The 15,050-nt window shown below is 40.9% G+C and overlaps 1 protein-coding gene across 1 annotated transcript in view; it reads right to left on the reverse strand.

The window, feature by feature from the left end:
* Window positions 1-5,774: 5,774 nt before the first annotated feature.
* ABCA8 (ATP binding cassette subfamily A member 8) overlaps window positions 5,775-15,050 on the reverse strand; it is a 62,837-nt gene continuing 53,561 nt past the window's right edge. Inside the window, exons 30-39 of the mRNA XM_012747411.3 lie at window positions 14,705-14,822; window positions 13,983-14,074; window positions 11,841-12,001; window positions 10,888-10,963; window positions 10,718-10,812; window positions 9,863-9,982; window positions 9,508-9,648; window positions 7,671-7,750; window positions 6,287-6,342; window positions 5,775-6,129 (exon numbers count right to left, since the gene is read on the reverse strand). Coding sequence (XP_012602865.2) covers window positions 6,031-6,129; window positions 6,287-6,342; window positions 7,671-7,750; window positions 9,508-9,648; window positions 9,863-9,982; window positions 10,718-10,812; window positions 10,888-10,963; window positions 11,841-12,001; window positions 13,983-14,074; window positions 14,705-14,822 — 1,038 coding nt within the window. The 3' untranslated portion in view covers window positions 5,775-6,030. The remainder of the gene's footprint in view (window positions 6,130-6,286; window positions 6,343-7,670; window positions 7,751-9,507; window positions 9,649-9,862; window positions 9,983-10,717; window positions 10,813-10,887; window positions 10,964-11,840; window positions 12,002-13,982; window positions 14,075-14,704; window positions 14,823-15,050) is intronic.

The raw sequence follows: 15,050 nt of genomic DNA on the forward strand, positions 1-15,050 counted from the left end.
TTGAATTCTACAGATATCTTTGGATCTCAGAAACTCACAGATAACTAGAAAAATCAGTCACCATTACTCAAACATTCATAGCCCTTTGGTCAAACAGTGTTCAGATCATTTTCAGCCACATGCCTTATTTTTAAGTAAGAGCAGTCTGCCAGTGATGTATTTCCTTTGCTCTTTCAGTTATTATCTGCTACTTGAGGCACTGACTTGACATCTATTGAGCATCTGCCAGTTATTGGGAACTGACAGCACACAGACAAACAAGATATAACTCTTATCCTCAAAAAGTGATAATCTAACAGTGGAAAAATTATAGTCGCAGGTGATTATATTTCACAATAATAAATGCTATCACAGAAGGAAGTAGGGTGTGTACTTAGTTAAATAATTAATTCAATAACTATTTAGTGGTTGCCCATTATGGGACAAGCACTGCTCCAGTCTATGGGAAAATAATGGTTAACAAGACAGATAGGACTCCTGTACCTATGAAGATTGAATTTAATTGGGGGACAGGCAGAGACAGGGCATCCACTGATAAATAAATGAGTTACATTTCAAAAGAATAAAGCAGGGAAAATAGTGAGAGCAACTGCGAGCTACTTTAGATTGTGTGGTCAGGGAGGAAGTCTTGAAGAGGAGATGTTTGAGCTGAGACCCGAAGGTCATTCAGGAGCAGGGCATGTAAATGTCTGGGAGAAGGGAGTTTTCAGCAGAGGGAATAGCAGATGCAAATGTCCTGGGGCGGGAGCAATTTTTGTATTTAAAAAAACAGAAAGAAGACCAATGTGGCTGGAGAGATGAGCAACATTAAGGTCATATGGTGTAACGGATCTATAGGGAGTTTGAATATTTTATTTTAGGGTAAGGGTGGATTTTAAAAGGGAAGATGGGTGACATGATGTGATTTGTGGCTGCTATGTGAAAAATGAAATTTAGGGATTCCATTTTATTGCAATCTTCATTGCAAGACTGGATGCAGACACAACAGTGTGGAGGCTCATGCAGAAATCTGGGTGAGAGATGATGGCAGCCTGGACTTGGGTAGTAGCAGTAGACGAAGAGAAGTGAATGGATTTGGGATACATTTTGGAGGCAGAGTCAACAGTACTGTTGGATTACCCGAGGGAAACGAGGAGAGAGAGAAATCAAGAATTGTCCTCAGGTTGGCAACTGGGGTGTTGCTATTTGCTGAGATGGAGAAGGCCAAGGGAAATATTGAAAGTTCTATTTTGGACACATTTTGTTTGAGATGCCAACTGGATTTTCAACTGGAGAAATCAACCCAGTGGCTGGGATACATGAGTAGGGTCCGAAAGAAAGGTCCGGCTGATATTTGAAATTTTTGTTTCACTTGAAAGATTGGATTTCAACATGTATCCCACCCTTGTCCCTGTGTGCTGTGCAGAACTGCAGAGGCCTGCGATCTGAAGTGCCACGAAGTCTCCTCTCCTTAGTTTCAGAACCATCCAACCATTCTAGGGAGTCAGGTTTCAAATCAAAGCCAAGGTAATCAGAATTTCTAGCATTTTCTATCTTTTGTCCTCATCAGTTCCCTGAAGGGTGGCAGCAGAGAAGTTTCAGCCAACTTAGAACTTGTCTACAAGCTTCCTTGCAATCCAAAACTAACACCTACGTCACTCAAGCTCCCAAAGGCTCAGATCTCAACTCTAGAATCTCTACTCGGTTTACAGGCATCCCTTGTTTTAATGTACTTTGCTTTACTGTACTATACAGATATTGCATTTTTTTGTAAAGTGAAGGTTTGTGGCAACCCTGTGTTGAGCAAGTCTATCCATTTTTCCAACAGCCTGTGCTCCCTTTGCATCTCTGTGTCATATTCTGGTCATTCTCACAACATTTAAAACCTTTTCATTATTATTATGTCTGTTACGTGATCTGTGATCAGTGATCTTTGGTGTTACTATTGTAAATGTTTTAGGGCACCACAAACCGTGCCCATGTAAGATGACGAACTTCATTGATAAGCATTGTGTGTGTTCTGACTGCTCCACCCACTGTCTGTTTCCCCATCTCCCCCCCTCCCCTTCAGGCCTGTCTATTTCCTGAGACATGACAATATTGAAATCAGGTCAATTAATAACTCTACAATGGCCTCTAAATGTTCAAGTGACAGAAAGAGTCTCAAGTCTATCATTTTAGATCAAAAGCTAAAAATGATTAAGCTTAGTGAGGAAGGCACATGGAAAGCCAAGATAGGTCAAAAGCTAGGCCACTTACACCAAATAATTAGCCAAATTGTGAATGCAAAGGAAAAGTTCTTGAAAGAAATTAAAAGTGCTACTCCATTGAACATATGAATGATTTGAAAAGTAAAACAGCCTTGACCGCTCATATGAGAAAGTTTGCCTGGTCTGGTTAGAAGACTAAACCAGCCACAATGTTCTCTCAAACCAAACCCTAATCCAGAGCAAGGCCCCAACTCTATTCAATACTATGAAGGTTGAGAGAGGTGAGGAAGGTGCAGAAGAAAAGTTGGAAGCTAGCAAAGACTGGTTCATGATGTTTAAGGAAAGAAGCCATCTCCATACCATAAAAGTGAAGGTGAAGCAGCAAGTGCTGTTGTAAAAGCTGCAGCAAATTATTCAGAAGATCTAGCTAAGATGACTGATGAAGGTGGCTACACTAAACAACAGATTTTCAAGGTAGACGAAACAGCCTTCTATTGCAAGAAGATGCCATTTAGAACTTTCATAGCTCAAGAGGAGAAGTCACTGCCTGGCCTCAAAGATTCAAAGAACAAGCTCACTCTCCTTGCTAATGTAGCCGGAAACTTTATGTTGAAGCCAATGCTCATTTAAGATTCCAAAATTCCTAGGACTTTTAAGAATGGTGCTAACTCTGAGCTCTCCTCTACCTGGACTCTGTAAATGGAACAACAAAGCCTGGATGACAGCACATCTGCCTACTGCACAATTTACCAAATATTTTAAGCCCACTGTTGAGACCTAATATTCAGAAAAAGAGATTCCTTTTAAAATATTTCTACTCACCCCAGAGCTCTGATGAAGATATACAAGGAGATGAACATTGTGCTCATGCCTGCTAACATGACATCCACTCTGCAGCCCATGAACCAAGGAGTAATTTTAACTTTCAAGTCTAATTATTTAAGCAATACCTCTTGTAAGGATACGGCTTCCATAGACAGCGATTCCTCTGATGGATCTGGGCAAAGTCAATTGAAAGCCCTCTGAAAACCATTCTAGATGCCACTAAGAACATACAGGATTAATGGGAGTTCAAAATATCAACATTAACAGGAGTTTGGAATAAGTTGATTCCAAGCCTCGTAAATGACTTTGAGGGGTTCGAGACTTTAGTGGAGGAAGCCACTGTGGATGTGGTGGAAATACCAAGGGAACTAGAGTTAGAAGTGGAGCTTGAAGATATGAATGAATTGCTCCAATCTCATGATAAAACTTGAGCGGATGAAGAGTAGCCTTTGATGGATGAGCAAAGACAGTGGCTTGTTGAGATGGAATTTATTCCCGATGAGGATGCCGTCCACATTGTTGAAATGACCATAATGGACTTAGAATGTTACATAAACTTAGTGGACAAAGTAGCAGTAGGGTTTGAGAGGACTGACCCCAGTTTTGAAAGATGTTCTGCTGTGGGTAAAATGCTCTCAAACAGCATCACATGCCACAGAGAAATCTCTCGCTAAAGGAAGAGTCAATCAGTGTGGCAACCTTCGTTGTTGTCTTATTTTAAGATATTGCCGCAGCCACCCTAAACTTCAGCAACTACTATCCTCATCAGTCAGCAACCACCAACAACAAGGCAAGACCCTCCACCAGAAAAAAGGTTATGACTCCTAAAGGCTCAGATAATTATTAGCAGTTTTTAGCAATAAAGTGACTTTTTTCATTAAGGCATGCACATTTTTTTTTTAAACATAAAATCCTATTCTGTACTGAACAGACTACGGTATAGTGTAAACGTAATTTTACACGCACTGGGAAGCCAAAAAATGTATGAGTTGCTTTATTGATATATTCACTCTACTGCAGTAGTCTAAAACTGAACCTGATCTCCAAGGTATGCCTGTAGGTCACATGTATTTTTTTTTTCTTTCTTGGATGTGAGGAAAAGGGCAAGGACACGAATTTTATTTTATTTATTTTTTTTTTTGAGACAGAGTCTCGCTTTGTTGCCCAGGCTACAGTGAGTGCCATGGCGTCAGCCTAGCTCACAGCAACCTCAAACTCCTGGCTCAAGCGATCCTCCTGCCTCAGCCTCCCAAGTAGCTGGGACTACAGGCATTCGCCACCATGCCCGGCTAATTTTTTGTATATATATTAGTTGGCCAATTAATTTCCTTCTATTTTATAGTAGAGACGGGGTCTCGCTCTTGCTCAGGCTGGTTTCGAACTCCTGACCTCGAGCAATCCGCCCGCCTCGGCCTCCCAGAGAGCTAGGATTACAGGCGTGAGCCACCGCGCCCGGCCAAGGACACGAATTTTAAATTATCAGAAATAAAATAAGAAGGCTCTGGAACTTATAAGATGAGCATTGAGCCACTTCCCCTTCAAAATCTTCCTGTTTGCCCTGTATTAGGTTGTGGTGACAGTTTTACGTCTCTTCCCTCCATCCTTTCATAGCTGTGGATATTCTCCTGGTGTGAAGCAGACAAAGGGTGTCCCTTGAAGGACTTGGCTCCCGTCATCCTAAAGACACTGGGTATCTTCCTTACTGCCATACGGCAGCATTTACCGGAGAGAGAAAGTGAGGATGAATGAGCAGACCTCAGCTAGATCCTGGGACTGGGAAGGGACTCGGGGCAGAGGTGTTCTCCTGAGCAGAACTGGGCTGCTAATAATGTTCTGAGGTTGGGATAGTCAGGGATCTCAAAAGGGAAGAAAGGAAGTGAAAAGAATGGGCAGGGTTCAGAAAACCATCTCCATGACTGAGAAAATCTTGCATAATTACATTTTATACATGTAGATAATCATGTGTGTTATATTTTTAGAGGATGATTCTAGAAAATGTTTCTGCTTGCCACCAGGGGAGCTGGTATTTAGTTATTATATTTAGCAGGCAAGGGTAATAATTGGGCCAGCATCGAAAACATTAGCCTAATGCTAGTATAGCAGAAAATCCTATTGTGATGGTCTTAAAGTCCTACAATTATGCATATATTAGAAATTTTTTAATGAAGATTCAGTGAAATTTGTAAATATGAGGCCATTGTGTTAAAAAAACATGAAATAGAAAACATATTTCAAAATCACACACACGAGATTTATTTTACATTTTTCACCTACTCGGTCATTTGACCTGTTACTACATTTATCAAACTTCTGAAACCAAGTGACAAATATCCATGAAAGATCAGTTATAATACAGGCACCTCCAGAGCCTAGATTTAAAACTACAATCAAAATAGCACACAGTTGGATTATAGAAATTTTAAAAAGTGCAATCAATTTCTAATAGTAAGTTTTTGGTTTTCCAGATGATGTCTATATCATGGTGTTGCCAGTGGATAGGTTACCAGATTTATTGATATCAGATAGTATGACCAATGATATTTAGTATTTTTAGCCATGAGAAATGCACTAAAATCTATTTCAAAAAGTTTGATACTTTAGAATTCTTACTAAAATATCAACTTTTCAAAGTGTCGAACTCCCAGAAAAGTAAATACATGGATTTCTCAGTCTAGGTTAGAAAAAAAGTGTTTTAAGGTTTTGATTTTTTTAAAAAAAACTGAAACAAAATTTGTTTACCATACTCAGAAACTTAAGCAATGCTATAAAAGTGAATTTATTGATTCAGCGTTGTACAGAAAACGGGAACCAGGTGGCTGCAGAGATTCGGAGGCTGTGCCAGGAGGTTGGCTTAGTCAAATGCCACTCGCTGCCCCCCCCCCAGCCCACCTCCTCCCACAGGAAGAACCATTTCAGTGCTTATAATGTCGTTTCTAAAAATGTAACATTGATGCCGTAAAAACAAATGTCTTAAAAAAAAATCACAGGCTTAACCAGGAACACAGAATTTGGGGTTTTAAGGCTCTTCCTGTGGGAGGAGCTTCCACTTTACTGAGGGATCAATTTCCTCACCAAAATCTTCCAGCTCCTGCTCTTTGGAGAGTTCCAAGAAAACCTGAAAGGGAGGAAAGAAATTAAGAGAGGAGAAAAATGTCATACTGCCCCCTGTGCACACTCCTTCCAAGCATACCTTCCATGCCAGTGCAAAGAGTATACACCTGTCACACATTTGACATTCCACGGATGATACAGAATCACTGAAAACGACCCACCTGCTCCAGGGTAGACTGCGAGAGGCTGTACTCTTCCAGATCGAAGCTCTGTTTAACTGAATAAGGATGAACATGTATTAGAGGTTTACGTATTTTTTTTTTTTATACCTATAGGGTCTGATAAGTCAGCATGCAATACAAATAATACATTATTTTTTTAGAAAATCTTCAATAAATAGGTTAAGGTAATATGCATCCCTATCTTTAAGTATATCATTCAGTTAAAAATACACCAATGCATTTACTTAGGTTTTGGGGGAAAAATGTGCTTGTGTTGTATTTGCTTATTACACAGTTTTTGAGATCTGTATTTAAGGGAGGAAATCACACTGGGAAATCCTCGTTTCCTGTGTGTGAGCCAGTGCTTTTTGTACATTCAGCACAGGGAGATATGGCAGGAAGACACATTTTGAAAAGAGCTGCATTGGAAGATTATAGAGAAGGTTATCTGAGCTTTCTTAGTGAGCAGATATCGTCATGGGTCTCTTTCCAAAAGCCATTGCAGCTTCCCCTAATTACGTTGAAAATTCTTCTTATTGACGGAAGTAGACCGGGAGGGACATTAGAGCTCTGATAGGAGCCAGCAGACTGGCAGCATGCCACCAAAAGTTCCAGCATAGTATTGGGCATCAGTGCCAATCTGGGGAGTGCTGACCCAGAAAGTTGGGGTGCTCAGCTCAGAGAAAGAAGAGACGATGCATCACTGTGACCACAGATGCTATCTATCAACAAGAGTCAGGAGAGTCTTCTGGAACCAAGAGATTTAAATCTCTTCCTCAGGGTAGATGACAAACAAGCAAAGACATGTCACTGAGTGGTGACAATGAAAACAGTGTAGAGAGGCAGTTGCCACTAGCACAGTTCACAGTAACAGAGTTAATGGCCTAGAAGTGCAAGGAAAACACGGATCTGTTATGCTGGATGCAGTGTGGTCAGTTTTAGAGTACAACAGACCCAAGAACATTGTTTCAACAACCAGGCAGAAGTTAGTTTCTTAACATACAACCTAAGGCAATGAAATAATATGCCAGTCCACAGAAAAGTTAATTGGAAATATGCAAGCATCAATCTTCCAAAAAAAAGTATTTTTTCTTAAGTGAATATATAGCTGGGTTTTGACTTAGGTCATACAAATATATATGCAAAAATACACAGAAAAAAACCTCCACAAAGCAAAAGTAAAAATCACTCCCATTTGCCACACACATGCACAGAATCCCTCCTCTTCCTTCCTTGGTTTTGGTGGTCTTAAAATTCAATTTGAGATTTTAACTTTTAAACGTAATGCATTATGTCACATTTCATATTTGTCATGTAGATGGATTATTTTATGATTTGGAATTATGTCCTTTCCATAGTCTTATTTCAAAGTTATACTTCTTACCGTTCTCTAATTTGAAGAAAGCTTGGGCTAACGGTCGCACATCTTCCACCGGCAACTTATACACCATCAGAGAAGAGAACCTGAGAGGAGAGAAGAGGAGAAGAGAGTGGATTGTTTTCTTTGCTGCGTAGAAGGTTTTCAGTTTGATATCATCCTACTTGCTTATTTTTGTCTTTGTTGCCTATGCTTTAGGTGTCACATCCATGAAATCATTGCCAAGAACAACGTCATGAAGATTTTCCCCTATGTTTTCTTCCAGGAAGTTCTACAGTTTCAGGTCTTACGTTTACATTTTTAATCCATTTTGGGTTGATTTTTGTGTGTGGTGTAAGATAGGGTCCAATTTCATTCTTTTGCATATGGATATCTGGTTTTCCCAACACTGTTGGCTGGAGAGACTGTCCTTTCCCCCATCTTGTTTTCTTGGCACCCTGGTCAAAGTTCAGCTGACCATACATGAATGGATTTATTTCTGGGCTCCCTATTCTGTCCCACTGGTCTATGTGTCTGCTGTTATGCCAGTACCATATTGCTTTAATTAGTGTAGCTTTGTATCTGGGTCTTTATTTCTGTAAATGAGAGTCAGTTTGGTGTAGGTAAAGAGTGTAGGGTGAATCTATAATAACCAAAAGGAAGCAGTTTACAAGAGAACTGGGCAAAGTGAGTGTTAGGACTCAGTTTAGTGTCCTTGGCTGCTTGAATGGAAGTGGGTGGGTGCTGCCCAGCTGATATTTCAAGAGTTGCCAAAGCCATCTTCCACTTTATTTTCTAAGCTGAACACTTGATCTTCAACTTCATCCTTTAACCAGGAACCGACTGAGTTTCTTAAAATTCCCCAACTTGGGTAGAAATTTAGGTGTATTCCCTGTAAGACTCATAACGTCTGCTTCTCCTCCATCCTACTCAAACTGACTTCCTAACATAGTACAATGTAATTGAGCCTCTGATTAGGAGATCAGGAATTTAGCATCAAATAATGTCAGCAACAATAATATTTCAATAATTTGTTTCTCAGATAAATGTCCATCTTTTCATCATTTTAAAATCAGGAAGATTTACCTTTCTTTTCATATCACTTTGTATATTTATGGGGCAACCATTCTCATCCATTTTGCTTATTTCCTGTATTTTCATGATATATTTCTATTCCATCGTGGGCTGCTCATTGAGTTATAGCATTGCTTTGATATTTACATTCTACTATAAAAATGTATTTTTCCTTATTATTATTATGGCCTATTTCTCCTTATTATCTTTTTTTCTCTTCTAACTCCTAAATCACTTCTTTTGCAGTTAATTCGAGATATTAAAAATGACTGTAAAGTTGGTCTTGATTTTTGCTGTATGTGGATGGTACTATTACCTGAATTTATATAAACTTGGAAATATTAATAGATTTGAAATAAAATAATTAAGTTTGCCTCCTGGTTCTGCAGCTTGTTAGCTCAGTCATGTGACCTAGCCACTCTGTCAATTTCCTTTTCATAAAGATAATAATCAATTCCATTTATGAAGGTCTTTGTAAAGGCCAGACCCTCATAATACTTTTTTTGAAGTCTGCTCCTTTTCTATTTGAATAAGAGTGTCTACTTTGAAAAGTCTCTATGAGGATTGGATAAAATAACACAATACCAGGACAGTACCTGGCACACAGTGGGACCACAACATTCACTTTATCACCTTTTACATCTGCTCTCTCTTCTCCAGTTTACCTCCTGCACTATCCAACAAATAATCTCTATAATTTAGGTTTCCTTTACGAATGACTACAAGTCAATGTAACCGACAAGAAAAAGTGAACATTTGGTGCCATATTGAAAACAGCCCCTGCCTTTACCTTTCCTGCCGAGCAGCTTGTGGGAAAAGCCTCAGAACCTCTGCGTGGAGGGGCTCCACTTGTGCGGGGGTCTTTACCTTCATCTCCAGCAGATAATCTTTGCCGAATTTGCTTTTCAGCTGTTGGATGGAACCGATGCATCTGGAGGGAGGAGGAGGATGAGTTCAGAAGAGAAAGGGAGAAAAGAATCTACAATCCAGTGTTTGAGGCCCTCGAAAATGCTGCTGGCATTTTCTCAAGGTCCTTACTGTTAGACCTGGGCTCAGCAGTTCCAGCTGTTCTCAGCGATGTTCTCAGACAAAATCTTCCAGCCATGCACTATGGGTGCTGGTGCGGGCTCGGGGCGGGCACTCACCTCAGCCTTCCAGACACCATGATGGCCACTCGGTCACACACAGCCTCAGCCTCTGCCATGTAGTGGGTGGTCAGGAGGGCGCCCCTCTCCGTGTTTCTAAAGGTGGCCCGGATTGCCTGCCTACATTGTCAAGAAATGATTTATTTAATGGCAAAATTGATTTATTGTCCAGAAATTTAGGAAATCCTCTAATTAACCAGAAATGGATAGAAATAAGAATTTTTAACTGACATGAATATGAAAATTAGCAAAAAGAGATTAAGCTAAGGGAACGCTCCTAAGAGGGCAGATAAGATGAGGAAGGGCAAGCTGGTGAGAGCTGTTGAACTGAAAAAGGGAAGTTTGCAGAATACATTTATTACAAGGTTGCATGGAAAGAGAAATGCTGAGAGAGAGAGAGAATTGTTTATGAATAGGCTGTGGGAAGGAAAGGAAGACACAAAACTCAGCAACGGCACTGTCATAACCTCGTGGGAAGAAAATAAGTGCACGGTGAACACGCAATGACCACTTTTACAACTTCATGAAAACTACCATTCTCATGGTAAGTACTAGACACTGTGATTGTGGTACAGAAATGTACCACACTCACCTCAAAGATCAATTGAGCAATTACAATACTCAGTGAGTACCTGCACCCCCTGACAATGGTTATTCTTCTTTTAATAAGAAATGGTTATAAAATAATATCAGGGAAATTTTTTTTTTTTGCAAAGTATTGGTTTTACTAATGATATTGATCTCTTATTATTATTATTATTTCCACCTTGAAAAACAATTTTTGTGGGAGTAAAATGGTTGACCAGCTTGCTGCAAGGCTCCCACGTGGCCCCCCACTGTGGGAACGCTCCTCACCACATTTGCTGCTGCCCCTCGGGGTCCATCCCGGTCGACGGCTCGTCCAGAAGCACCACCGACGGGTTCCCCAGGATGCTCAGCGCGAAGCACAGCTGGAACAAGAGTAACAGCCCGTCTGGCACCCGTCTACGACTTTGTATGCAGAGTAATACTAAGCCCTGCCGTACCTTTCTCTTCATCCCCTCCGATAAGGTCTTCGTGGGAGTCTTCAGTTGGTCCTGCAGCTTGAGCATGCCGACTAACCTGAAACAAACACCACAGGGCCTTACAGTCTTCTCGACAAAGAGGAAGTTGATAGGAAGATGGACCAAGCAAGGCTGTGGGAGCAGAGCTCAGAAATGCAATTCTGGCTCTCGCCTATAATCCCAGCACTTTGGGAGGTGGGAGGATTGCTTGAGGCCAGGAGTTCGAGATCAGACTGGGCTGCATAATGAGACCCCATCTCTTAAAAATAAAAATGTAGTTCTGAAAATACATGTGGTGGTGGTGGGGTGAGGAGGGGCCGTATTACTGGCTGGTTTATTTCCCCCGCCAAAGATAATGTCGTCTTTTGAAAGAATAGAGGCACATGTCATGATATCCAAATAGTTGTTCTAGGATAAAAATAGTTTAAGAGCCAATTCTAATTATCCCAATATAATCTTAAGAAAAAGTGAAGGAATAAATTTGTATTTGTCTGATGTTTTGTTACAGTGAAATATTTAAAAGAGTAAGGTAGAAAGTAGAGACAAAGTCTGAAACCTTTCAAAATGGAAAATTAATTTTAAACTTAAAAATATAAAAGCATGTTCCTATTACCTATTACTCATACCGTCTTTGCATAAATGAATAAACAGAAATAAATTTTTTTTCAAAAACAATGTTTAGCATTTTTGATACAATTTACCAATGAATAGTAATTTTTAAAATCTTCATGTTTAATATGAGGAAAAAAAAATTAGCACTTTGACATCTGGGAAACCAGTTTCCAGTTGCAAATCTACTGAGTGCAACCTGGGTCAGCATTCAGAGTCTCTCATCCTGCGTTTTCTGTGAAGAGCCTCGCTCTCAGCCTCCCCCAGGGCCCCCTCAGGTGTGGAAGAGAACAGGCGTGGCTCACCACCCCTCCCCCACCGTGTACCGTGTAATAGTGACCTCCGCGTCCCCTTTCCTCAGCCCTTTCATGGCGGCGTACACCTGCAGGTGCTCCCTCACCGTCAGGCTGGGCCACAGGGCATTCTCCTGGGGACAGTACCCCAGGAACCCCAGGGCGTCCCCTCTGCCACTCCCTTTCAACAGCACCTATGGATGAAAGTTTCCTTTCAGAGCCTGTGTTCTGTCTGCAGTGCTTGTCTCAGTATGTCCGAGACATCTTGCTCCTTGCAAACCTAGAAAAACTAGAGAAATGCTAGGGCCTAATTGAGCTTAATAATCTGTAATTATTTTTGCATTAGAGAAACGTTGTCAAAAAGTAAATATGTGGAAACAAGAGTGTGCACAGCCAGCTACCCAATCTCAGCTGAAAATCAAATAGCCTACAACGTCGGTGCCCGGCCATCACGGCCAACGGTTCCTATCCAATTTTTCCATCACGGTCGGAATGAAGCACGTTGACTTATTCCTAACTATTTAATGTCACTCATGGATCGGAGGTCTTTTGGAGTACCTCCTATGTGACAGAGGCTGTGCTTCTTGCAGGTACAACGGAGAAGGGAACAACCAGTGCTTCTGCTCTTCGGAGTTTTCATTCTGCTGAATGAATCAGGCAAGAAACAAGTAGAGAAATGAGTAAACAGGATGAAGACAGATCAGAAATGATGCTGTTGTGGGAATGCAGGAGGCTGGGGTAGACAATAACAAGGAAGTGACTTTAGGGAGGGTGACTAGAGAGCCTGTCTGTGGAGAGGCCATTTCAGTGGAAGAGGAGAAGGTGCCAGTCACGGAGAAAGCCAGAGGCAAGAAATCTGGGGCAAATAGCAAGACCAGAGCCTCGTGCAGGGATGAAGCTCGATGCATTCTTGGGGCCAAGGCAAAGGCAAGGGGCCTGGAGCAGCATGAACAAAGGGGAGGACAGAGATACAGCAAAGGAGACAGGGAAGTCAGCTCCTGTTGCCGCCCGCAAGACAAGGGAGGAGGTGTCCTTCCAGCCACAGGAATGGGAGAGGTGGTTGAAAGTACTTAATCATGAGACTGGCATGGTGCCAAAAAAAGTCACTCTGGCTGATTTAATTAAGTTCATTTCATGACACCCAAATAGCTGGCTTTATATAACACTTAAAAGGATCTTACCTTTTAAAATATTCCATTTCACTATATCAAGGAGCAGTTACCTCCTTGTCTGTCTCTCATGTTTAGTGAGAAATAAAATACTGACTTAGGGCCCAGGCAGTGACTGGGTTGGAGGGTATTCATAATTAAAGTTAGGGGGTCTGTTAGGGCTGGCTGTGCCACCCTTACTTACTGAGAGAGGCCTTCACGAGCACCTGCCCTCACCGAGCCTGCAGAGAACTCTCTCTTTAGTGGGCTATTCAACAATAGCATCCTTGGCTGTTTTTCCCCCTTGTTGTCTTGATGACCAACTCCCTTTCCATAGTGCAGTTCCACAGACCTCAGTCTTACATTCTGTTCTGTACTTCCCCTGGACATATTTTCAAAGATGTTCTTAAGGTTTTCTATCTTCTGCCATAAAATTCGGAAGAAAATGTGTCATCTCTACCCAGTCATGTCTCTCTCCTTGATAAACCCGAGTCCTTTTTCTGTTTGCCCGGCCACCATATACAACTAAACCGTAAGCACAATCAAAGTCAACTTCACCACCCCTGTTCATTTTTGAGCCATTCCTTGAAAACGCTCCTGAGAAATAGTGTATTTGCACAAAAAATGCATATTTAAATAACTAAGCACTTTGTGAAAGACAATTAATATAATTGCCTAATAAAGTTTTTTTTTTTTTTTAACAGTTTTACTCATGATTAAGGTATTACATACGGGAAAGACAATGCTCGCTAAATGTGCAAATCCATGCGCTTTATGGTAGTACAAGGAGGATCCGTATGGATTCTGATCTGATACTACACCTTCTCCATTAATGTCTTTGAATAATTATTCTCTATCATTGCTTAATTTTTGTGTGCATTTATGTGATAATTTGTGAATTTGTTCTCCTGTATTTTGCATTAATTAATCATCTAATGATTAAATGGCATTTTGCTGTTTATAAGGTTGCAACATCTTACAAATCTATTTTATCCTAGATAACATATTTTCCACACAATTCACCTACCTGTCCAGCAGTTGGCTTTGTGTCTCCAGTTATCACCTTAATGGATGTACTTTTACCAGCTCCATTGTGTCCTAATAATCCTAAAACCTCACCTGGAAAAAATCGGTTACACTTAGTATTAATTGATTTTAATAGTAAAATTAAGAAAAAACATAGCCTGAAGTCTCACTACATGCTTTATATATAATATCTCATTTAATTGTCACAACCAGCCTGAGAAGTTGTTATCCTAGTCCCTTCTTATGTATTTGGGGACAGAAAGTCTCAAGGATGAAGTTACTTTCCCCAACGCCATACTGATGGGGAGTGGCAAAGACACTCTTGGAAGCTAAGTGCGTCAGACTCTGTCTCCTGCCATTCTGATCACTGTGTGATAATGACAGGCCATCTAATACCAGCTGGCCAAGCCTTCAGAATGTGCTGGCCCATCTGCAGACAGCTCTCTTGTGAAAAACAATGAACATTAGGAAATCAATTATGTTCATTTAATAGAAGTGTCACGGCTTCAGTGGTTCACTCTAATAGAGAGCTTATGGTTTCAGTGTAGATGTGACCAGGCCACTATTCATGGGGGGAGTTAATTAATTTAACCTAAGAATTGAAACATGTAAAAGGAGTTGCCATTGTTACTCCATTGGGTCACTCTTTTGCTGGGTCTCTCGGTAAACCACGAAGCTCTAAGGAGAGCTCTGGGCCAACAGTGGAAGAGCCTTGTGTCCAACCTTGTCTAACACAGAAAGAGACGTTTCTTGTGGCTATTTTATTCTTCCTCTTGGAAAAACAGCATTTCCTCTTCCCTGCATACTCCTTGCGCAGACAGCTGGCAATAATGACCGGCTTCTGTAAACAACAAAGTGGGCCATGTCAGACCATTTCAGTTCATTCTCTACCCTCCCATGGGATTGGCCCTTTGCTGACCACGCCATGTATCAAAGATGACCTTCTGCTAAGTGACATGCTCATTGGTCATTCTCCTACCCTAGCACTTAGTTTTTTGGAGAGAAGAGACTGTCGTGTTCATCTCCTACAAAGACAGTTTCTCAGGAGTGCATTACTTCATACAATCTG

Source organism: Microcebus murinus, chromosome 18, assembly GCF_040939455.1.
Source record: "Microcebus murinus isolate Inina chromosome 18, M.murinus_Inina_mat1.0, whole genome shotgun sequence".
NCBI lineage: Eukaryota > Metazoa > Chordata > Mammalia > Primates > Cheirogaleidae > Microcebus > Microcebus murinus.